General features: G+C 45.5%; 1 protein-coding gene across 2 annotated transcripts in view; it reads left to right on the plus strand.

Annotated features, from left to right (window-relative positions):
- The first annotated feature begins 1,036 nt into the window (after window positions 1–1,036).
- The window catches only part of LOC147884550 (coatomer subunit beta-1-like), a 47,402-nt gene continuing 23,189 nt past the window's right edge, over window positions 1,037–25,249 (plus strand). For both annotated transcript variants that reach the window (XR_015543533.1, XM_087397160.1), the window contains exon 1: window positions 1,037–3,287. Coding sequence is in view for 1 of the 2 variants with exons in the window: in XM_087397160.1 (XP_087253286.1) it covers window positions 1,212–3,287 (2,076 nt within the window). In the remaining variant the exon portion in view is untranslated. The remainder of the gene's footprint in view (window positions 3,288–25,249) is intronic.

Genomic DNA, 25,249 nt, shown 5'->3' on the forward strand with positions numbered 1-25,249 from the left:
GCTCTAATGAAATCATTTTGTTCTCTATCCAAAACTGACATACAGAGTTCACGAATTCTTAAAGCCAAAGCCTTGGCCAGCACCTTATAGGACGTATTCAACACATTAATAGGGCACCGATCTCTTGCTTTCATCCTATTCTAATGCTATAGGAAAAGCTTCATCAATCCAACATTTACATGTTCAGATAATGACCCTTACAAGGACAACTACATTTGATAGCTTAATGTCCATATGTTTAGGGACCTCCTAAGGCCGAACCCCAAAAGGGGTCTGCATAAAAGGGGGGATGAGTAACAATTTGGCCAATGTGCATGCAAGATATTCCTAAGAGTCTCCAAGCCACATCGGAAGGTTAGGAAATACAACCCAAGTGAAATAATAACTTGTCAATTGTTGAGAAAAATGGATTCTAAGAGATGACTAGCATAGTCGCATTGGCAATGCCCCACAAGCTCATTGTGGACAGCTTGAGATATACACAACATTAAAAAAACCCTTATAAAAAAAAACCATCACCATAAGCATTTGGCAGAACTCACATCAGTATTTCAAGCTCTGCATATATAAGAACCCTACCAGTAAAGAAAAGATACGCCCCCCCCTTTGCAATCTTTCCCAGCTTTGGTTTGATCTTTTCCATAGGAAATGGAGTTGGAGGATGGTTGCTGGGTGTCATGGTTCACAACATATGGTGGTCATCCAGGTTGTTAATTGATGTCACCAATCTATGATGGGTATACCGATTGGAGGAAATGGGATTTGGCCAATCATGTAGCAGGTTGGCCATGGAGTTGGGGTGGCTTTCATGGGCGAGGCACAAATGTGTGGGAGATCGACAAGTTGGCCATGGAGTTGGGGTGGCTTTCATGGGTGAGGCACAAATGTCTGGGAGTGTAGATCGATCCTGCGGTGCGAACCCAAGGTGTGGCTCCATGGAGAGAGGGGGTATAACTGGGGCGAGGTAAAAGTGAGGGTGGTTAGGTCAAGGAAAGGTTGAATGGTGTGGTCAAATAGCTCAAATGCAGAAGCAGGCATAAGCAGAGAGAGCTGAGCTTCTGAAGAAGAAGAAGCAGAAGCAGCAGAAGCTCCTCCTCTCCATAGATCAAGCTCCGCCATGCTCCTCCTTGTAGCCTCCCCCTTCTGACCTCAGATCTGCCCTCCCTTCTCCTCCCTCCCTCCCTTTCCTCGCCAGATCCACCCCTCCTCCCATGGAGAAGTCCTGTAGCCTCCTCATTCACTTCGATAAAGGCACCCCCGCCCTCGCTAACGAGATCAAGGAGTCCCTCGAAGGCAACGATGTCGGTCGTAAGGTGGATGCATTGAAGAAGGCCATCATGCTGCTCTTGAACGGTGAAAGTGTCCCCCACCTCTTCATCTCCATCGTTCGATATGTTCTTCCGTCTGAGGATCACACTATCCAGAAATTGCTGCTTCTCTACCTAGAGATCATTGACAAGACGGATTCTCACGGTAAGATCCTCCCGGAGATGATACTCATCTGTAACAATCTCAGGAACAACTTGCAACACCCTAACGAGTACATTCGAGGGGTGACTCTGCGCTTTCTGTCCAGACTGAACGAAGCCGAGCTGATAGAGCCTCTTATTCCCTCGGTTCTGGCAAATCTGGAGCATCGCCATGCTTTCGTCAGAAGAAACGCCATTCTAGCGATCATGTCCATTTACAAGCTCCCTCAGGGTGAACAATTGTTGGCGGACGCGCCGGAACTAATTGAGAAAACTCTTTCGTCGGAGCAGGATCTGTCCTCTCGAAGGAATGCCTTTTTGATGCTCTTCACATGCTCTCAAGATAGAGCTGTGAATTACTTGTTGACTCATCTGGACAATGTCTCTAACTGGGGTGATCTATTACAGATGGTAGTACTCGAGCTCATCAGAAAGGTTTGCAGATCTAACCCTGCGGAGAAGGGGAAGTACATCAAGATTATTATCTCTCTTTTGAATTCTTCTTCCACTGCAGTCATGTACGAATGTGCAGGGACCTTAGTATCGCTATCATCGGCGCCCACGGCGATCAGGGCAGCTGCTAATACGTACTGTCAGCTGCTTCTTTCTCAGAGTGACAACAATGTGAAGCTCATAATCTTGGATAGGTTGCAAGAGCTGAAAGCCTCTCATAGAGAAGTTATGGTTGACATGATCATGGATGTTTTAAGGGCCTTGTCAAGCCCAAATCTTGACATCAAGAGGAAGACTTTGGACATTGCTCTTGATCTTATCACTCCAAGAAACATAGACGAGGTCGTGATGACCCTGAAGAAAGAGGTCGTCAAGACACAGAATAAAGAGTTGGAGAAAAATGGAGAATATCGCCAGATGCTTGTACAGGCAATACATTCTTGTGCTTTGAAGTTTCCTGAAGTTGCCAGCAGCGTCGCTCATCTGCTGATGGACTTTTTAGGGGATACTAATGTTGCATCAGCAATGGATGTCATATTCTTTGTCAGAGAAATAATTGAGACAAACCCAAAGCTCAGAGAGTCCATCATTTCAAAGCTTTTGGAGACTTTCTACCAAATTCGATCATCCAGAGTCTGTTCATGTGCGCTTTGGATCATTGGAGAATACTGTATCTCCTTGAAAGAAGTTCAAAGTGGGATCTCTACCATTAAACAATCACTCGGGGAGTTACCTTTTTATACAGTGACTGAAGATGGGGAAGTGGTGGATCCAACTTTCTCAAAGGCACAAGGACAGGTAAGCAGCAGGTCAATTCCATTTGCTGCTGCAACTGCTTCATCGAAGCGGCCAGCTGTACTTCCAGATGGAACATATGCAAGTCAAAGTGCTACTTCAGAAAGTGCGATGTCAGCTCCCACTCTTACGATGGGAGGTGCTGGAGCAAGTGCGAACTTGAGGGCCATTATTCTAACTGGTGATTTCTTCCTGGGGGCAGTCGTTGCTTGTACCCTCACAAAACTTGTCCTTAGATACGAGGATGTGGAGAGTTCCAGTGCACTAGTCAACAAAGCAGTTGCAGATGCTCTTCTGATTATGGTTTCCATGTTGAGTCTCGGTCAGTCGAATGCACTCCCTCATCCAATTGATGATGATTCTTTTGATCGCATAACTCTTTGCATACGAATTCTTTCAAGTCCAAGTGACATGATGCGGAAAGTATGGGTACATAGTTGCCGTGAAAGTTTTGTGAAGATGATTACGGACAAGCAGCATCGGGAAACGGAGGAGACAAAGGCAAAGGCACAAATCACACATGCTCAACCAGATGACTTGATTGATTTCTATCACTTAAAGAGTAGAAAGGTATGCATTGAAACTTGACTGCATATATTCACTCTTCTGAACTTGTAATCATCTTCTATTTTAATTATATTTTTGGATTCACCAAAACTTTCCTTCTATATGACTGAGAGTACATATTATGATTTACACTTATTTCTTAATCGGCTTATGCTGGATGCTATCTTCACGTTTGAGACAGCCAGATGACTTGATTGATTTCCATGACTTAAAAGAGAGAAAGGTATACATTGGAACTTGACTGCATATGGGTATTCACTCTTCTGAACTTGTGGTCACAGGGCGTTATCTTTTGTTTGAATTAGTTTTTCAGATTTGCCAAAAGTTTCCTTCTATATGGTCACCTGAAATCATACTTGGATCGTTGACTGAGCTGCCAGAACTTTTAAGTTTGTTTTATGGACTCTTCCACTTTTCCCTCCATCGTGACTACTGTCTTTAGATGTTGTTTTCTTATTTAAAGCACAACATGCTCCTTATCCTCAAAATAATCGTCCTTGCATGAAAAACTGATGTTGAATAATGGATTGGTAGATCTCATTGATGATTGTCGTAGGTCTTGCAGGGTGCTCTTTGACTATTGCTTCAAAGACAAGTGAACAAGAATGTATGGGCTGAATTTGAATTGAGGGAGGTTGGCTGTAATCTTGATGTTGATTCGTGATCCAATTACTTTACTGATTTGCAGTCTCCTTCCCCGCCTTATGCTGTAGACTGTTGCATTGCTTGTAGCTTTGGCTCTTGCATGCTACCAGACTCTTTTCACTAGTCTGATCTGCGGCTGCTCACTGGACTGGATACATGATTCTGAATGACTGCCTGCTGTTCCTGAATTCAGACTTAGGCTGAACCAGCGTTTGACAAGTTCACAGACTGGGCCACCTGTGTTTTGGTTTGGCCTGCTTGTGACTGGCTGAGTGATTCAAATTGGTTGCCCCTGTGATGGTGGCCTGACTGGCTGGTTTTTCCCTCTTGTTGGTTGATTGTGTGTGTGGGTTTCTAGCATAAATGTCCAACTAAACTAACGATGCCTACCTCCGACATGAGTCAGCAGTTCTGGCTTATTGCCTGACCAGATCACATGCGTCACAGTCTTCCCGACGCCCCTCCCGCCCCCCCTCCCTCTCCCTCTCCCCTCTGCCCAACAAAAAAAAAGGGCAAATTTGCCCCAAAACTTTGAGCTCCACGTTTTGTAATTTTGTCATTTATTATTCAGGGTGCAGAGGTTCGCAGTCCTAACTTCAAGGCTTTAGCCTTATGCTACATATATATATTTTGACAAAGCTGTTTGAACTTTGAAGCTATTGTAGACTAGACTGGAGAGAGTGTTTTCAAGCTCATTTTCTGCATATCAGCATGTGATCCCTCCTCTTCGCCTCTCTACTAGCAGTATTGTGTGTGGGTGCTTCCTATCAATTCAGATAACGGATTTTGCAGAGGCGTTTGAATGAAATGATTGCGAGTTGTCAAACACATATTGGAATTAAGACTTATACAGCTTAAACACAAAGTGACATCATTGGAAATTGCAATATGATTGAGGGGCCAAGATCGCCCCCCCCCCCTTATCCAGGCTCACTTTATTCTTGAAAATGGAGATACAAGACCAAGGTGCAATGCACCTTCCAAACTGATGAACTCAGTGAAAGCCTAGAACCTAGATACAAGACTCAAGAGCATATGTACAAGGTAGACAACAAAAAGGAGGACTCCAAGCTCAGGTTTCAACTCTTGGCTTGCCCAATCCACAAGGAAGAAGCCTGCAACAATCACCACTTACATCCAACATTAGAGGCAAGCACTAGTTTCTAGAAAGATAGTAGAAACAACATGAAATAGTGTTGTAAATGAGATAAACTTGACAATACAAACTCCCTTCATGACTTGACCCTTTTGTAGATGAAGTCCTTGATGCCTCTGAAGCTACCTTGGGTGAGGAGAGTGTGGAAATGGGGTTGGAATGAAAACAGCTTAGAAAAAACAGCCTGTAGGCTAGAGAGAGAAAGCTATTATGGAGTGATAGCTGTAGAGAGAGAGTGCCAATGCTGATTCCAAGGGAGTGGATGTAAGAGAGGAGCTGCTGCTGTTCCAGAGGTGCAGAGAAAGGCAGATTTCTGCAAGGGGAAGGGGCTGGAACAGTAGAGAGAGAAATTCTGCAGTAGAGAGGGAAAGACTGCAGCAAGAGAGAGAAAGGGGCTGTGGCTGCTCCAGGCTAGGAGAAGGAGAGAGGATGATGCTGCTGTTCTAGAAGAGCTGAGAGGGGGCAGATTTTTGGAGAGGTGGGGCTGGAACTGTAGAGAGAGAGTGTGCTGCTGTAGAGAGAGAAAGTGCTACTGAGGTGAGAGAATGGCCTGGGGAGAAGCTGGTTGCACCCAAGGAGTTGGAGAGGTTTTGTTGCATCAACCAAAAGGAGGGAGAAAAAAAGTGACGAATTTTTCATGTAGGGAATGAAGGGGAGAGGCCTTCTTTTATAGGCTCAGCCCCCCCCCCCCAAGGCTTAGAGTGGAAGGTAGACATTTGTCCCAGATTTTTGGTGGGCTGTAGTCCCAAAGAGAACAGCCCACAACCTGTCCCAAATCTACCAGATTTGGGGCCAGACACTTGGCCTGCATGCCTTGCCACTTGCCATGCATGCTGCCATATGTGTGGGACAAGTGGACTGACCTGCCAGCTTAGATTCCATGTGGCAGTTTGCCACGTCTCACTCCCAAAAACCCTAAAATTTCAAAGTTGTCAGAATTCAATTCTGATCGAACCCACGGGTTCCTAACAGCTTGGACTATCTATTGACGTACTCTAAGGTCATAATTGAGCCATATTGAGCTCATTTGTTTGTCGTCTTATCTTGTATCTCCATTACTCTTGGCATGCTGCCATGCCCACACCCAAAGCTCAGGGAACATTCTCTTGAATGATTCCTAGGTCAATATGCAATCTGTGCATTTGATTGGTCCCATGTTTGGGTACTCAGGTGGGGTGTGGTTTCCAGATGTCCCTCTCAAAGAGAGGCCATTACTCTTGTGGGTCACTAATGCTCATAATCCCAAGCAAGGGGGTCCACCCTTAAATGCTAGACCTAGTCCTCATTGTCCGTAACTGAACAGTAGGAAAACATTTCATTTCTTAATAAGCATACTATTGAAAAATAAAAAGAAATAGTACCAAGCAAGTGGATACATGTTGAAGCAGGATGACATTCCCTCCGTCTTTCATTCGGTTGGCCTCAACTGAAATGCTTCCTCATAAGCATCCAGGATTTCAGGACACTCTTGAAATGTAGCTCTGTCCACCCATTGGGCATCGGTGGATTTGCAGTAGAGAGGGAAAGACTGCAGTAGGAGAGAGAAAGGGGCTGTGGCTGCTCCAGGCTAGGAGAAGGAGAGAGGATGATGCTGCTGTTCCAGAAGAGCTGACAGGGGACAGATTTTTGGAGAGGTGGGGCTGGAACTGTAGAGAGAGAGTGTGCTGCTGTAGAGAGAGAAAGCTGAGGTGAGAGAATTGCTTGGGGAGAAGCTGGCTGCACCCAAGGAGTTGGAGAGGTTCTGCTGCATCAACCAAAAGGAGAGAGAAGAAAAGTGACGAATTTTTCATGTAGGGAATGAAGGGGAGAGGCCTTCTTTTATAGCCTTAGCCCCCCCTCTAGGCTTAGAGTGGAAGGTGGACACTTGTCCCAGATTTTTGGTGGGCTGCAGTCCCAAAGAGGACAGCCCACAACCTGCCCCAAATCTACCAGATTTGGGGCCAAACACTTGGCCTGCATGCCCTGCCACTTGCCATGCATGCTGCCACATGTGTGGGACAGGTGGACTAACCTGCAAGTTCAGATTCCATGTGGCAGTCTGCCACGTGTCACTCCCAAAAACCCTAAAATTTGAAAGTTGTCAGAATTCAATTCTGATCGCACCCACGGGTTCCTAACAACTTGGACTATCTGTTGACGTACTCTAAGGTCATAATTGAGCCATACTGAGCTCATTTGTTTATCGTCTTATCTTGTATCTCCATTACTCTTGGCATGCCACCAGGCCCACACCCAAAGCTCAGGGAACATTCTCTTGAATGATTCCTAGGTCAGTATGCAATTTGTGCAGTGTGACGAGTGGGTTGGATTTGAGCAATTGCGTGGTCATGACGCTAGCATGCATGGTCTGAGGGATGAGGTGTACTCCACATCCTGGCTGAGTTTGTAGTTAGATCCATGCACACAAACATGTCAATCTAGATCATCTCGTATCCCAACAGGGTTAGGGAGTACAGCAAGGCAAACAGGCAGGGAGAAGCACGTATGGCTCTCTCATCATCCATGTAGTTTGCAGTGTATTCCCTAGATGCACCCTCTTTATGTCTGACACAACAGGAGATTCATCAGACCATCCGAGGTGACCTATGGCACTTGTACATTAGTAGCAGATTTGGTGTTGGAGTTGTTACAGGCATGCAATCTAACTAAACTCTCACTACCTTGTCACTACTGAGCTGAAGCAGAAGCATGTGCTGAAATAAGATAGGTAATCACATGTGCTTTGTTTGCAAGTGAATTAATGTGGTAGACAAGGGTACAAATCCCCTTGTATTCCTGTACTGTAAGAACAGCCAATGTGGCTTTTCAATGACCACCTTGTAGGGTGGAGTGGTGTACCATGCATGAAAACTACTACGTTCTCCTGCTTGTGCAGTGTGAAAGCGTGAGTGCTAAATCGAAAATGAGAGAGAAGCTCTTTGAACTTGCATCAGATCCATTATCATGTACATACATTTGAAATGCAGTGGAAGACTTGGATTATGCTATGTACTTATTACTTGTGGCCGTTGAGCTTGAAGAGGCTGAACACATCATGTCTCTATTCCTCAATGAAAAGGCTGGCTATGGCTGGTGGAAACTGTAGGGAGGCTGGGTCCCTTGTGGCTAGGGCTGTAGAGGCTGAAGGAAGGGGCTGCTGCCAAGTTATGGAGGAAGGGCGTAGGAGTTACTCAAGAATGATGGATGGGAGGGCCTTTCATTGGCTGAAAACCACCTTAGAGCCTAGCCAGCCTGATAAATGGTTGCTGCTGACCAGATCGGCCAAAAGTCAATAGTGACAAGTCATCGCATTCCAAATTCTCAAGTCTGTTCACCTCCCTTGTTGTCTGCCGCCTCTGCAGGGCCGACTGATGCATGCTGCTGTCCAAATCTGCGTGCTTCTGTTCTCCTTTGCACGGTCTAGATCTAGACATGGCTGAGACTGAACTGCCGCTAGGCTGTATGGTAGCTCTTGTCCTTATTGTTACCCTGAACCTTGACTTGCTTGTTGAAGTTGTGAGAAGTGCAGCGGATCTGAACAGAAATGGAGAGAGGGGGGCTATGTATAGGCAGCCATCCCCTCCCTAGTCTGCTGGTCTACTAGGCCGACCAGTGGCCGACCCACCACCTCCTAGGGTAGACCCCCCTACAGCCTATGGGGCTGGCACACAGACCTATAACAGTACTCCCCTCCTGCCTAAGGAGCCAACTCAGCAGCTCCTCAGCCCTATATTTAGGGGCTGCCACGCAGCCCTAGAGGGGCCTCTACCCTAGGCTCTGGAGCGGACTGGCCTGTGCCCAACAGGGCCGACCAGGCTGGCACAGCCTCCTGCCCTATAAGGGCTGCTGCACACAGCTTATACGGGCTGACCCCCCACCCTCCATGGTCCGACTAGTAGGTCTAGGTGGCTGACCAGCAGGTCGGCCCACCTCAGCCTAGAAAAGGCTTCCAAGGGGCGGGTCAACTGTTTTACGAGTAGCCACGAAGGCCCCCACACCTGACCACCATGAGGCGCCTCATCAGAGGCTGCCACGTGGCATCCAACAGGCCTAGATGGAACCCCAAATGGGGCCTCCACAGTTCTGCCCTCAGCCCTACCCTACTCTACCCTCACGGGGGGCCCTCACTCAACCTAACCGAACCTCTCACGGGCTGGGCACACCCACAAGCAAGGCCCTCCTCCCTGACCTAACCTAGCCATGTGACATTAGGAGATGTTAACATACAACACCCCCTCTCAGCTCCTGGATGGAACATGATCTCCAAGGAGCTGGGCGTGCCGTTAGAACAACTGGAGGGATCTGTCTTTGTGATGCTTCGTTGTGGAAGACCGCCGCAGATTTCGTCAAAGAAGCCCTTATGAGAAGTACAACGGAAATTAACAGAAAAAGAGAGAGAGCACACCTCACACACACACCACACTAAGAGGGAGAGAAGGAAACAAGAGAACTGCAAGTGATCTCTGGCGAAAGCCCTGCTACACCTGGGGAAAAACCTCTGCACAACGGGCTGCTCAAGAGCCAGGAGCACTGCTCAACAACCTCCACAGCTGAGTTGAACAAGGATGGAAGAACCTCTCCATCCCAAGGCTGGAAGGAAAGACACCTGGAAGAACTGCTCGAGGTGATGCACAAGGGGCTGGTCCATGTGTGGAAGAACTGCTCCACCGGAAAATAAAACCAAAGAGGAAAGGGGGGCCCATTTATAGGCAGCCTCCCCCTCCCTAGTCAGTTGATGTAGAAGGGGCCGACCCCTTGCTATAGGGGACGACCAGCCTAGGTGGGCCTACCCATCTCTAGGGCTGTCCACAGCCCTATAAAGAGGGCTCACCCCCAGCCTATGGGGGGGATTGCTCTCCAGCCAAGGTGGCCGACCTGCATGTCAGCCCACCCCCAGCTCCAAAGCCTGCACGTAGGGCCTATAAGAGGCGCCTCCAAGAGCTATCCTGTGGCTGCACAACAGACCTGACATACCCGCACAAATCCGCACCCCTCCCGGGATCTTACATGGCCGTTGTGGTAGCAGATGGATCAGCAAGAGGCACTGGATAGCCACATAGTCTGCCCTCTATCCTACTTTGTCCTCACGGTGGGACGGGGACACCCACAAGGAGGCCCTCTATCTGGACTGACCTATCCTCACACTAGGCGGGCATACCCACAAGCATTGGCTCTCTCCATAGGTGACATCGAGAGATCTTGACCTCTAACACCCCCTCTCAGTTCTTGGATGGAACACAAATGCCAAGGGGTTGGGTGTGCCGTTGGAACAATTGGAGAAATCCATTGTGTGGCACTCCATCGTTGAAGACTGCCACATGTATTGTCCAAGAAGCCCCCTTTTGGGAAGAACATGATCACTAGAAACCTGGTACTATTGCTTCCAAGCCATGTGCTCGATACACTCCTCTAGTCCGGTACTGGTACATTTGGTCATCTGGTACAATAATCCAAGTGTTGGAACTGGTACATCACGCTAAGAGAAGGTATTGGAACAATAATCCAACGGATACTGCCCCTGGTGCAAGGTCTCTGCTTCCCTACATGGGAACTATATCTTAGAGCTAGATAGCCCCTTGTGAAGCCCCCTCTCAAGTCCAAACTGGTACAATGTTGTTAAATAGATGAACTTCAGTGCTCCAATGACAACGGGCACATAACAGCTCACACGGATCAATTAGCTGTGCCTAGGTTCCCGCACTGGCAATCTGTTGACCCATCCGGATTCCAGTCTCTAGCAGCTCATCTAACAATAGCTGCAGTAGAACATTAGGAGACCCCCTCTCGATCTGGCAAGTCATAACGTCAAAAAAAAAAAACATATTGGTAACATATTGCCACCTGAGTCAGTGGGAACAACTCCTCGTGGCTGGAGGTCCTACCTAAAAGACTGCCTCGATCAATGACTCCCTTCCTATGCACTTGATTGGCAGGTCCCGTTGCCACAAACAAACAAGCATTCCTCCATCTAGATTTGGAAAGCCTACTGTTAGTAATAAAGATATGCACACACGTGTCTAGGTCCTAGGGGCAATAGGAAAGGGAAAGGGTGCATTAGAGTGCATTGAATGGTAGGTGTATGGGTCATAGGATAAGGGTAGGTGTAAATGGAAAGATGGAACTTGAGTGACCTCAAGGGACTTTAATGAAAGGTTATCACCCTTTCATTGTGAATCTCACGTAGCATTCTCTCTACCACATTGCATTCATCCGCCATCTCTCTCTCACCTTGCATGTAGGTCGAAATAGAAACAAGTACTCTCACGAGAGTGCTCTTCCCCATTGGAGGGCCAATTGACATTCAAATTCTGCATGCATTGCACACATTTGCATTCTCAAAAAGTCTGGTTTTTCACAGAGCCCATTGCGGTATAGGCTCATTCAGGCTCAGCAAAGCAGAGATTTGGAGCATTGCCTGATGCTTGAGAGGGGGGTAGCACCTCCGCTCCCTCATGATACAGACAGCTCACCGGATATCTAGAGGTTGCATGGTGACACTGCAGGTCTTACTCGAGATATTGGTTGCTGACATTATTTCTACCATGGAACCTCTACGATGAGTGTACTAGTCACTCCACACAGGTGTGCATTGATGTATGGATGGAATCATTGATGTATGGATGGAATCGCGCTCCTAGACCATATCATCAATGCTCGTTGTATCCTATAGATCATGTATTATCTGGTATGGGCTATTTATGGCTCTTTCATTGTTGTTTCTTGCCATGGAATTTTAGCCCTTCTTCGCTCGCCCAAGCCTCTGCACCCGTGAGCCTTGCTCTTCTTTCTGTTTCAGCTCTCAGAATCTGTATCTCACTTCCTCTCTCTTTCCTCTTGGTTGGAAGTCTTTTCTACACCCCTGGGGGCCTGGGCAAAGGATAGGTGTAGCAAAAAATCTTGCCCCTCTCCCATGGACAGCGGGCTGTAAGCAGATACTCAGTCACAGAGGGTATGCCTGGTTGGTGCCAGAGGATCAAATTGGTTGCAGTTTCATGCCTTGAGGCAATTTGAGCATGTCTAGGGATTGGAATTGATGCCTTGACATAGTTAGGTGACACAGTTGATGAGAAATGCCTTAGTTTTGACCCTAGCACTTGGGTACTAGTGGTGCATTGGAATTGGATGCTGGCAGAGGCCAAGTACTGGCTCTGGTAGTGGAAAATGCAAGCATAACAGTATAAGGGTGCGCCGTTGTTGTAAAGCGGAGTTCCACTTTTTGAGGAATTAAAGAAGTACCGAAAGGGGAACCAAGATATTTGGGGCAAGTGTGGTGTCTCATGTAATGTTTCTTTGAGCAGGGGCATTCTAGCCTCCATCTAGTTGATTGGCATGAAGCAATGTGGCTTTGATTGGGATGAAGCAATGTGGCTGTGAAAGGAATGAATGCTACGATAGTTACGGTTTACTGCCCTTTAGGTAACTGAAGGCTGGTTTCAGTCCAATTTTTCTTCATAAACTGTCCTGTTAGGAGATCGTAGATGACTTAGTTGCTCTAAACTTTCCAAACTTTAAAGATTTTATGTACAAAGATCCAAATTCTTTCGATGGAGGGAGAGTTATGTGAATTTAGTGGAAGCTGTTTTGTGGATGCTAGCATTACTTAATTTTCTTTAGGTTTAGAAATTGAGGTCTATGATAGACAACTTGAGTATGCTGTATCATACGAATGCCTCACATCGATTCAAACATCTCTGATATGGCTAAATTGTTAGAATTATAGATATAATTCAGCAGTGACCAATGTAATTTAATAAGCTAGTTAGGGGCACTTTTCCCTCTTTAAGAGGTTTCCCCCCCTAACCGCAGTTAGTTCACTAACTATGGTTAGTGACTACTAAGGTTTTGTCACTAGGACAAAACCTTATCTCTCACTCTTTGAGTTGTACTCTTTACACTCTTCTATTGCAACTCATAGTATGCTGTATCATACGAATGCCTCACATCGATTCAAACATCTCTGATATGGCTAAATTGTTAGAATTATAGATATAATTCAGCAGTGACCAATGTAATTTAATAAGCTAGTTAGGGGCACTTTTCCCTCTTTAAGAGGTTTCCCCCCCTAACCGCAGTTAGTTCACTAACTATGGTTAGTGACTACTAAGGTTTTGTCACTAGGACAAAACCTTATCTCTCACTCTTTGAGTTGTACTCTTTACACTCTTCTATTGCAACTCAGCTCTCAAGCTTTCAGCTCTCAAGCTCTCTCTCTCTCTCTCTCTCTCTCTCTCTCTCTCTCTCTCTAATCTCTCACATTTGGTATTAGAGCAATTGATCCTGCTCCCTGCTTCTTCCCCGTTCAGCTCCAGCCTACAGCCCACGCTCCTGCTGCTACCTTTCGTACCTTCAGTACCTTGTCGTACCTGCTACCTGTCGTACCGTACCTTGCCGTACTGCTCCTGTTGCGTCCGTACCTTCAGTACATGCGTGGTCGTCGTACAGCTCGTCGTCCGTACAAGTGAAGTGACGTACAGTCTGCATTTCCATTCCGTACAGCAAATCTTCAGCCGTACAGTCCGTCGCCAGACTGTACGGTTCGTCGTACAGTTTCGTACAGCTCGTTGTCACCATTCGCACCTACGCGTACCTGCTTCCGTACTTGCTGTACGGTTCGTTGTCACCATTCGTACTTGCGCGTACAAGCCGTACAGCAGGTCATTGTCCATGCTTCCGTACAGCTTCCGTACAGGTCTTGATTCCGTACAGCCTGCGTCATCGCCGTACGGTTCTGTGTAACTGTCCGTACAATCTGTACTCTGTCGTACATCCGCACGTGTGGCAGATCTACACCTGCTTTTCTGTACTCAGTCGTACATTCGTACTTGGTCGACTGTACTCACTGTACCAACAGACACTTGGAGTTCTTTGCTGTCATTTGGGTATTTTCAGGTTCACAGTTACTTGCGAAGCAAACATTGCAGACAGATCTACAGATTTGGTCTGAAATTTGGGGCTTTTGATCAGAAATTGCAAATTTGGGGCTTTTAGTAAATTTGCCCTTTCCTGATTGCAATTTCAAGCTCGAAATTTGGGGCTTTCAGTTTTGCAGTACAATTTCTTGAAGAAATTCGGAGATTTTGTGATTACACTGCAATTTTGCAGTAAAATTTGGGGCTTTTGCAGACAGAGGGCAATTCTTGCAACATTTGAGGCTTTTGATCAATTTGCCCCTTTCTGGTTGCAATTTCGGGCCTATTTTGGGGCTTTTGTGTTGGGAGAGCAATTTCTGGAGATTTCAGTTCATATTGCCTTTCTTGAAGTGTTTTGCAGCACTTTTGGCAGATTTTGGAGAGTTTTTGATGCTTGGACAGATTTCTGACAGTGCAAGTACAGAAATCTGAGTTGCATTTACAGCCAGTGCTTGGCTGTGTTTTTCGGGAGTTGTGCATTTCATTCCCAGTAAGGGAATTCAGTTTTGTATCTGCTTAAATCTCTCTCTCAGATATGGCCCAGCAAAATCAGAATGACTTCCAGTTCGGTGGTCTTTCACAGGAAGACAAGTTGGATGGTACCAACTACTCCCTCTGGAGTTTTATGGTACGCAATATTCTGATTTCTCGCAATTTATGGGATTATGTGAATGGGGGTGAGATCTGACCAGCAGGTATGGCACCTAATACCCCTCCTCAGCAAGGAGGTGGAAGAGGTCATGCACAGGGTGCAGCTGCAGAACAAGTTGTTGGTGCAGCTATAGCCACTACTCCAGAGCAGAAGAGATGGGATTCACGGGATGCCTTAGCTTTGTCATGCATCTCTCTTTCAGTGAAAAGATTTATCATTCCGCATATCCGGTCGTGTAAGACTCGAAGGCTGCGTGGGATATTTTAGAAAGCATGTATGCAGCCCGGAATGATGCAAGGGTATCTTTCTTGAAAAGAGAGTTAAGTAATACACATATGGAAGAGGGTGACTCCATGTCAGTCCACCTCACAAAGCTACAGGATCTCATAGAGCAATTATTAAACATAGATGAGATTATTCCTGATTCAGATATGATTACTACCACTCTGAATTCTCTTCCTGAGTCTTATCTCAGCTTTCATACCTCGCTGAACTTATCATTGAGGGGGGGTGAAAATCCTCTCACTTTTCATGAGTTGATAGGACTTCTGCTTCAGGAAGAGCAGACCAGGAAAAACTTGGCTTCACGTGCAGGTGAACAAGCTATACTCTCAAAGTTCAAGTTAAAAGGAAAGGGACAGGCAAAGACATCAGTAAATCAGCCTTCCAGTGGGTCAGGACAGCCTTCACAAAAGGCTAAGAATGATGCAAGTAAGCCCAAGAAGAAGGGTTTTCGTCATTACTGCAAAAAGCCAGGTCATCACATTGCAGAATGCAGGAAAAGGCTTGCAAAAGAGAAGAAAAACAGCTCCGGTATGGCTGTTTCAGATTCAGCTCCTCATGCATCTGACAGTGGGGATGCTGCAGCCAACTTTGTTGGACAGGATTATGCCTTTTTATCTTGCATTTCAGATTCTAGGCTGGCTGCTCCAGATGCTCGGGATAGTACAGCCACTTGTAATGATGATGAAGGGCCAGAAGGGGGAAGAAGAGCAAGAGGGAGAGAGTGTGAGAGAGAGAAGACTCAAGTGTGCGGGTGTGAAGTGATGAGCCACACCACAAACTCATTAGTTTTATTAGGATTAGGTTTTACCCTATGACTGTCTTAAGACAGTCATAGGTGTCCTATCTTTAATAAAGGGGTGGCAATGTGCATTTACCCCAACAACCTCCCACCTAAAGGCCAATGTGCCTAAAGGGGAGAAAAGAATAAAAATTACAGCAATATACAGTTATTGTATACAAGACCATAAAATAAGAATGGTCTCATCCTAATCCCATGATGTGGCGGCAATGTGCAAACCGCTCTGTAGGCAAGCTCTTAGTGAGCAAATCTGCAGGATTATCATCAGTATGCACCTTCACAAGCTCAAGTCGCTTGTCTTCCAGTACCTCTCTGATGAAATGATATTTCACATCTATGTGCTTGGTCTTCTGATGAAAGACCGGATTCTTTGCCAACATGATAGCACTCTGACTATCACAATGCAAAACTGGCATATCTCCTGTAATGCCCAAGTCTCCCACCAGCCGAGTAAGCCATATTGCTTCCTTGCAAGCCTCAGTGGCTGCAACATATTCAGCTTCAGTAGTTGACAGTGCAATGCATTTCTGCAACCGAGACACCCATGATATAGCACCTCCTGCAAATGTGAAAATATAACCGGTAGTAGACTTCCGGTTATCTGCATTCCCTGCATAGTCTGAATCTGTAAAACCATGCACCAATGCATCCTGCCTACCATAGCATATGCACAAGTCTTTGGTACCCTTGAGATACCTCAAGACACCTTTCACTGCTTCCCAGTGCCGCTTGCCTGGATTTGCCATATACCTGCTGATGACTCCCACCGCAAAAGCAATATCCGGACGAGTGGCAACCATGGCATACATCAAAGAACCAACTGCAGATGCATACGGAACCTTGGCCATTTCAGCCTTATCATCATCTGATCTGGGGCTGTCCTTACTGCTAAGTTTTAAATGTGGACGGACGAGTGGCAACCATGGCATACATCAAAGAACCAACTGCAGATGCATACGGAACCTTGGCCATTTCAGCCTTATCATCATCTGATCTGGGGCTGTCCTTACTGCTGAGTTTTAAATGTGGAGGCAACGGGGTACTAATAGACTTCCCCCCCTCCATTTTAAAGCGCTGCAGTACTTTGTCAATGTACTCTTTCTGTGACAGAAACAAAAGTCCCTTGGACCTGTCACGAGTAATCCGCATGCCAAGAATATGATTTGCATCACCCAAGTCTTTCATGTCAAAAGACTTATGCAGTTGTTTCTTCAAAGCACTAATCTCATGCTGAGATTTACTGGCAATAAGCATGTCATCCACATATAGAATGAGTAGCATCAAACTGCCATCCTTTGTCCGTTTGGTGTACAAGCAATGATCGGTCTCACACCTATGATACCCTTGGGACTGCATGAAGGCATCAAACTTTTTGTACCATTCTCTTGGCGCCTGCTTGAGTCCATACAAGCTTCTCTTGAGCTTACACACAAGCTGCTTTTTCCCTTTAACAGCATATCCCTCTGGCTGACTCATATAGATCTCATCATGGAGATCTCCGTGAAGAAAGGCTGTCTTCACATCCATCTGACATAAATCCATGTCGTCATGAGCAACAAGAGCCAACACTGCTCTCAAAGTAGTCATCTTGACTACAGGGGAAAAGATCTCATCAAAGTCAATGCCCTTCTCCTGCTTAAATCCCTTGGCAACCAATCTGGCCTTATACCTCGGTAAAGCATTTGAATCCACTTTGACTTTGTAAACCCACTTGCATGGCAAAACCTTTTTGCCTGCAGGTAGCTGCACCAAGTCCCATGTATCATTTTGAAGTAGGGAGTCCATTTCTGACTGCATGGCTTTCTCCCACTTCTTTTTCTCTGTTCTTCCCATAGCTTCCTTGAAGCTGGAAGGCTCACCACAATCTGTCAGCATGATAAAATCAGCCACATTATTGGCTCCTGGAACAAACCTGGCAGGAGGCCGTTGTACACGGGTGGTCCTCCTAACAAAATGTTCCGGATTAGGCTGCTGTCCAGCCTGTTCGTCATGCATGACGGGTGGCTGTACCACCATATCTGGCTGTTCTACAGCCCCATCTGCTGGCATATCCAGTGGTGCATCATTGGCAAAATTATCTGGCTGATTTTCAGCCTGTATACCCTCTTGAACAGGGTTATCTGCAGCAGCCTGCTGCTGCATATAAATGGGCATTCTTTGCTGTCCAACATCATCATAAATAACCCTCCTGTATTCCACAGGTTGCACGGGTTCCTTGTGTACACTATCCTCTTTAAAGATGACATCATTGCTGCGTATAATCTTCCGTTTAACGGGATCCCATAACCTGTACCCCAATTCACCTTCATCACCATAACCCATAAAGATGCATCTGATAGACTTTGGATCCAGTTTGGTGCGCAGTTCTTTGCGTACATGAGCAAAGCACTCGCAGCCAAATACACGTAAGTGCTTATATGAAGGTGGCTTGCCAGACCACACCTCCTCTGGCACTTTCAACTCCAAAGCCTTGTTTGGCGACCTGTTAATAATGTGAACTGCTGTTTGCACGGCTTCTGCCCAAAAGCCATGGGGTAATATGCAGCATAAGACAACATACATCGAACCTTCTCCTGAATAGTTCGATTCATCCGCTCACTTGCACCATTTTGAGATGCATTATGAGGGGCTGTGAGTTCCTGTTTGATGCCCTTAGCTTGGCAAAACTGCACAAAAGCATGTGACACATACTCACCCCCATTATCGGATCTGAGGCATTTCAGCCTATGACTTGTCCGATTCTCAACCTGAGCGACAAACCTCTTGAAAGCATCTAAGGCATCGCCCTTATGCTTCAAGAAATAGACCCACACTTTGCGTGTGGCATCATCAATGAAAGTAATAAAATATTTTGCACCCCCTAGTGATAACTGTGGCATCTCACACAAATCAGTGTGCACTAGATCAAGCGGTGCTCTATTCTGGGGAGTTCTCCTCTTATGAGGAGTCACAGAATGCTTGCCAAATATGCAATGATCACAAGTAGGCAAATCTGAAAAAGAAAGAGACGGCAGATAACCCAAACGTGACAGTTCTTGCATTCCTTTAACAGACATGTGTCCCAACCGGCTATGCCACAATGAAACCTTTGGCAGCTCGGTTATGGCAACAACATGATTACCCACACTGGAAACATAAAGAGGGTACAAGGTATCACTCTTAAAACCCTCAGCCACTACAGCCTGGCCATCAGTAATCACCCATTTGGAACCCCCAAATGTGGTGTGGTAACCACTGTCATCCAACAAGCCAGTGCTAATCAGATTTTTCTTGATTTGCGGCACATGGCGGACACCATCAAGCATGAATATGCGTCCATCAGGAAATACTATCTGTATATTGCCAATCCCTGCAATCTGACATGCATAGTTGTTCCCAAGATGAACAACTCCATAAGTACCTGTGTAGGAAGTAAACCACTCCCTATGAGGAGTAACATGAAAAGAAGCATCTGAGTCCAAGAGCCAGGTGTGCATGTCATGGCCATCAATAACCAAAGCAATGCTATTACAGCAGAAGAGCATAAAACATCATGTATGTCACTGTCACTGTCCTCTGCTGCAACATTCACTGCATCCAAGTCATCTGCCTTGGCCTTGCCTTTGCCTTTGCTTCCATTGCCTGCATCCTTTGTTTCAGCCTTCTTGGCTTTCTGATCCCGTATGAACTTGAAGCACTTAGACTTTACATGTCCCTTCTTGCCACAATAAAAGCATTCAATATCCTTTTTGCCACGGGACTGACTGCGGGTTTGTGACTTACTAGCAGATCCCCTTCTGCTGAGTCCTGCCTCTATCCTGTACCTGCAAGGCATTTGAAGACTTGCTGCTCGCATTATTCTTCCTGCTCATCTCCTCCATAAGGAGAGAGCTCTCTACATCAGCATACATAAGAGTGACATTCGAATTTGACAGGGTGGTCTTGAAAGTGTCCCAACTCTCAGGGAGGGTACACAGCAAGAAAGTAGCCTTGAACTCCTCATCAAGGTTCAATCCCTGTGCAATCAGCTGTGTAAAGATAGCATTGAACTCACTCAAGTGTGAGGTCATAGCTGTACCTTCCTTCATGCGAAGATCAACCAGCTTCTTCGACCAATAAACCTTACTGGCTGAGCTCTTTTGGGCATACAATTCTTCTAGCCTTTGCCATAGGCCATAAGAGGTCTTTTCAGCCTGAACATTGAACACACGAGTGTCAAAAATAGTGAGCATGATAGCTGCCCTTGCGGACAAATCAAGCTCTTCCCAGTCATCAGCTGCCATGTCAGATGGCTTGACACCCTTCACCCTTATGGGCTTAGAAATCTTCTTTAACAGAAGTACATTTAAGCACTGTTCTGCCCATAATGCATAATTGTGTGCTCCTTCCAGTTTCTTTATGTTCAGAATTGAAGAGTCACTTCCCCCTGATGCCATATCAGATAAGGAAAGTGTCTGACTCCCTGGAAGTAAAAAAGACTGAATAAAAATTCTGATTTCTCAGAAAAAACCTGCTCTATCAAGAGCCAGGAGCACTCACAATAGTGCTGTTTTTTACTGTCAGGAAAATCTGCAGCAAAACAGTAAATGTCCCTGCAATCACTGTACCTTCTGACACACTGTACCGTGCTCAAATAGGCATAAACAGTAAATCCAGAATGCTGCAGCTGTTCTACAAGTGCTTTAACAGTGCATCATCAGCTGACAAAACACAAAACACTGCTGTAAACACTGCTGTACTGGCTGTACTGATCACTTCTCCCACCTCAGATGAGGTATTGCACTGAGTTAATATGCATAAACCACTTGGCAAACACCCAAAAAAAAAATGACACTTCAGCCTGTCACAAAACCTGCAACAGAAAATGGGATAAATCCCAAGCAATCACCCTTCTGCCAAGGGGATAAAATGCATCTGAAGATCTCTGTCGGTAACCCAAGTGCTATCAAACAAAATCTGGGCAAAAGCCCCTTGATCTGACACCTGAACCAAGTGAAGAACACCTCAACACTGAGGTAGCATGCAATGTGAAAATCTCTCTCTGACAGAATCAACCAACAGTATCAACCAACAGTGTAATGCATATACTGCCCTGTGTAGAAATGACATACACAGATCCCAACGTACAAACACTCAATGAGGAACCTTTTGAGCACTGTTAACGATGGACAGTTAGGGATCGAGTAAACTCGATGCGCCCTGGCCAAGCGTGGCTCAACTGAGGTTCTCTGAGTGTTGCATAAGAAATGTGACCTGCAAGAAAATGTCACCTCGACACTGCGAAAATGGAGGCAAATGTGTGCTCTCTGGCACCACACTACCTCAAGGCATACAAAGCATCAACTGCCAGGCAAAAGCCCTATGATCTGCTTACTCGGAAACTGAGATTCAAGCCCAGTAAAAGCATAAAAGTCCTCTGCAAAATCAAGGCATTTCCTTCACGAAAACAGATAACTGTGCAATCAACCACACACTGGTACTCTGTTGCGTGGGCTTTTTCAGCTTGATCTTCTTGAGAAAAGAGCAGCCCATGCTCTTGCAGTTTCTACCCCTACTGCTGCCATGCAAAATGCAGAGTTATGGCATGCCAGATATGGCCACATGCATTACAACAGCTTGATGACACTTCAGAAGCACTCTATGGTTGATGCATTGCCACCTCTTGAGATACCTCCTCCACATGCCTGTGAAGGGTGCATTTTAAGCAAGATGCACAGATTCCCCTTCAAAAAGGATGGTTCAGTTAAAGCTGTCCGCAAATTACAGCTTATACATAGTGATGTCCGTGGTCCCATGAGGACTCCATCATTGGGTGGTCATCTCTACTTTGTTACCTTTATTGATGATTACTCCAATTTCACTTGGGTCTTTGGGCTGAAGCGCAAATCAGAAGTGTTCATGGTGTTTAAACACTTTTCAGCCATGGTTGAAAATGAATCTGGACTCAAGATACAGACATTGCGCACAGATAGAGGTGGGGAATACTTGTCTGCAGATTTTGATGCTTTTCTGAAAGGCAAGGGTATTGTGCATCAGCTCACAGTGAGGCTGACCCCTCAGCAAAATGGCAAAGCTGAGAGGAAAAATAGAACTCTCATGGAGATGGACAGATGTATGCTGAAAGGCAAACACATGCCTCACAAATTCTGGCTTGAGGGTCTGATGTGTGCCAATTACATTTTGAATCGGGCTCCCACTAAGGCTTTAAAAACAAAAACTCCCTATGAGGTCTGGAATGGGAGAAAGCCTTCAGTGGATCATTTCCGAGTCTTTGGATGCCTTGCTCATGCTCATGTGCTAGTTGAATTTAGGCACAAGTTGTCAGATAAAGCCATTAAGTGCATATTTGTTGGGTACAGTGCAGAAAGCAAGGGGTACCGTCTCTACAATCCTGCTACACGCAAGATCATTGTTAGTAGAGATGTGATATTTGCAGAAAATTCAGCTCACACTCAGGATGAATTTCAAATGCCTTCTTCTTCAGAGGATGTCTTTGAGGGGTTGCTACCCATTGCCTTGGGTTCCCCTGCTGATATTTCTGATGCAAATCAGAATTTACAGCCACCTCCCGATGCTTTAGTTCCGCAACAGGATGTCTTGCCACCTCCACAGGCAGTGGAACAGGTGGTGCAACAAGAAATTGCAGACATACATGCAGCAAAAACAGTCCCAAACTGGCTGTTACAGACTCTCAGGGAGAGTAAAATTGATGCTCCGTTACCTGGCAGGACTCGCAGTGCAGCAAGGCACATGGAAGGTGCTAATTCAGTGGAATTAGCATATGCAGGTACTCTTCTTGATGAGGAGGAGTCTGCCACATTCGAAGACGCAAAGGACAATGTGCATTGAATGAATGCCATGCGCGATGAGTTGCAGTCCATTGAAAAAAATCAGACTTGGGATGTTGTCGACTTGCCTCCAGCTAAACATGCCATTGGCACACGATGGGTTTTCAAGGTCAAACGGAAGCCAGATGGCTCCATTGACAGATACAAGGCAAGGCTGGTTGCTAAAGGCTATGCTCAGAAAAAGGGCATAGATTATGAGGAGACATTCGCTCCTATATCCCGGATGACCACCATCCGATCTGTTATTGCAATGGCTGCACATTTTGAGTGGAATGTTCATCAGTTGGACATAAAAACAGCCTTCTTAAATGGAGACTTGCTGGAAGAGGTGTATGTCAAACAACCTCCAGGCTTTGAAATTACAGCAAATGCACTTCAGGTATGCAAGCTACACAAAGCTTTGTATGGGCTGAAACAGGCCCCTCGTGCATGGTATGCTAAGATTCATGCCTTTTTGACCAGCAAGGGGCTGCACAATAGTCCTACTGAGAGCACCCTCTACATCAAGATGGATGGGGGGGAAATTTTAGTCATCCTTCTTTATGTCGATGACTTACTGCTCACAGGGTCCAATAAAGACAAAATTGCAGATTTCAAAGCTGATTTGCAGACCAACTTTGACATGTCAGATTTGGGGCTGCTTCACTTTTATTTGGGGATCCAGTTCTATCATGAGAGACGTGGCACTGTTATGTCTCAGTCCAAGTATGTGCAGAAACTCTTGGACAGATTTAACATGCATGATTGTAAGCCCATAGCCACTCCCATGAAGCCGGGGCTGAAACTCACAATGCATGATGTAGGAGAATTAGTTGATGCCACACTTTACAGTCAGGCTGTTGGATGCCTCATATATCTCTGCAACACTAGACCTGATATTCAGTTTGCAGTATCTCAGGTGAGCAGGTACATGCACAGTCCAAAAATTATGCATTGGCAGGAAGTTAAGCGCATCTTCCGTTATTTGCAGGGCACGAAGTCTTTTGGCTTGCTATTTTCCAGGGGGGGTGACTTGCAGATGCATGCCTACAGTGATTCAGATTGGGTTGGTGATTATGACACTAGGCAGTCCACTAGTGGCAATTGTTTCTTTTTGGGTAAATCTTGCATTTCCTGGTTGAGCAAGAAACAATCTACAGTGGCTACCTCATCATGTGAAGCTGAGTACAGGGCAGCTTTCACAGCAACAGTTGAATGGGTCCGGCTGCGACGTCTATTTGCTGATCTTCATCTGTCTTTGGAGGGTCCTTCTCCAATTCTCACTGATAGTCAGAGTGCCATTGCAGTGGCAAAGAATCCAGTGTTTCATGCTCGCACGAAGCACATTGAGGTTCACTATCACTACGTCAGAGAGAAGTTGCATGTAGGAGAGATCAGTGTGATCTTTGTGTCCACACATGACAACGTTGCAGATATTTTCACCAAAGCACTACCACGTGAAAAGTTTGAGGCATTTCGCAGTGCCCTGAACTTATATTCGTTTGGTGATTGATCAGCCTTGTACATGACATTGGCACTGGAGGGGTTGTTAGAATTATAGATATAATTCAGCAGTGACCAATGTAATTTAATAAGCTAGTTAGGGCGCTTTTCCCTCTTTAAGAGGTTTTTCCCCCTAACCGCAGTTAGTTCACTAACTATGGTTAGTGACTACTAAGGTTTTGTCACTAGGACAAAACCTTATCTCTCACTCTTTGAGTTGTACTCTTTACACTCTTCTATTGCAACTCAGCTCTCAAGCTCTCACTCTCTTGCTCTCTCTCTCTCTCTAATCTCTCACATAAATATTGAGTGATTGCTTCCCAATTCTATAGGTTCTCTCCTCTTTGCACAAGTAAGAGTGCCTTTATCGCTCAATTTAGTAATTTAATCCTATTACTTCTCAGAAAGGGCTATAATAGAGGAAAATTAATGAAGAAAGTCCCTTTTGTCCTACATTGTAGTTGTTATGTCTTTGGAATTTCAGCTTTTGGGTATCTTTAGGATTCTTGAACGTAGAATAAAATTCTACAGTGAGGAGCTTTAGAGTCCTTTTTCTTTTTATTCTTAGGTTTGATCTCGTTTTGGAGGTTATCTCCTCTTAGGTACTTGTTTTAGTTATATATATATATATATGTACATATATATATAACTAGCTCATGAAAAGATAATGATAATAATTGCTTCCTTGTCTTGGCCTTGTTGTTTCATTTGTTTTCTTTTATGTGAGCGGGCTTATCTTTTTTTAACTTGTGTTAGCATTACTGTTTCTTTTTTTGGGGGGGGGGGGATATTTAACTGAATTGAATTTTAGAATATTGCAACTAAGTACTTGGTCTAGCACACAGGCTAGCACAACAAGTACTCACTGCATAGCACATTTATGCTATTTTATTTCAATGGATGTAAACAATCACTACTTGTCGATAGTGATCTCTGTGCCATAGATCTTGAAGGGTCTCACGAGGACGTTCATACAATCATATCATCTCTCTCTCTCTTTCTCTTTCTCATGGATGGGTCCCATGGGTCATTTTTGGCCCCCCGAGGACGCTAATAAACTCTCTTTCTCTTTCTTTTCTCTCTCTCTCTCTGTCTCTCTCATTTCTTTTTCTTCTTTTTTGCTTTGTTTATTCAGTTTTGCCATTGAAGTTTTGTTGTTTGAGGTTTGGATTTCATAACTTTGTAAGCGGAATCTTTTAAACCTAGATGGCAGCTTATGCTTGGGTACTGA

This window comes from Dipteris shenzhenensis, chromosome 26, assembly GCF_047967505.1.
Source record: "Dipteris shenzhenensis isolate YYH24624 ecotype China chromosome 26, Dip_SZ_1.0, whole genome shotgun sequence".
Taxonomy (NCBI): domain Eukaryota; kingdom Viridiplantae; phylum Streptophyta; class Polypodiopsida; order Gleicheniales; family Dipteridaceae; genus Dipteris; species Dipteris shenzhenensis.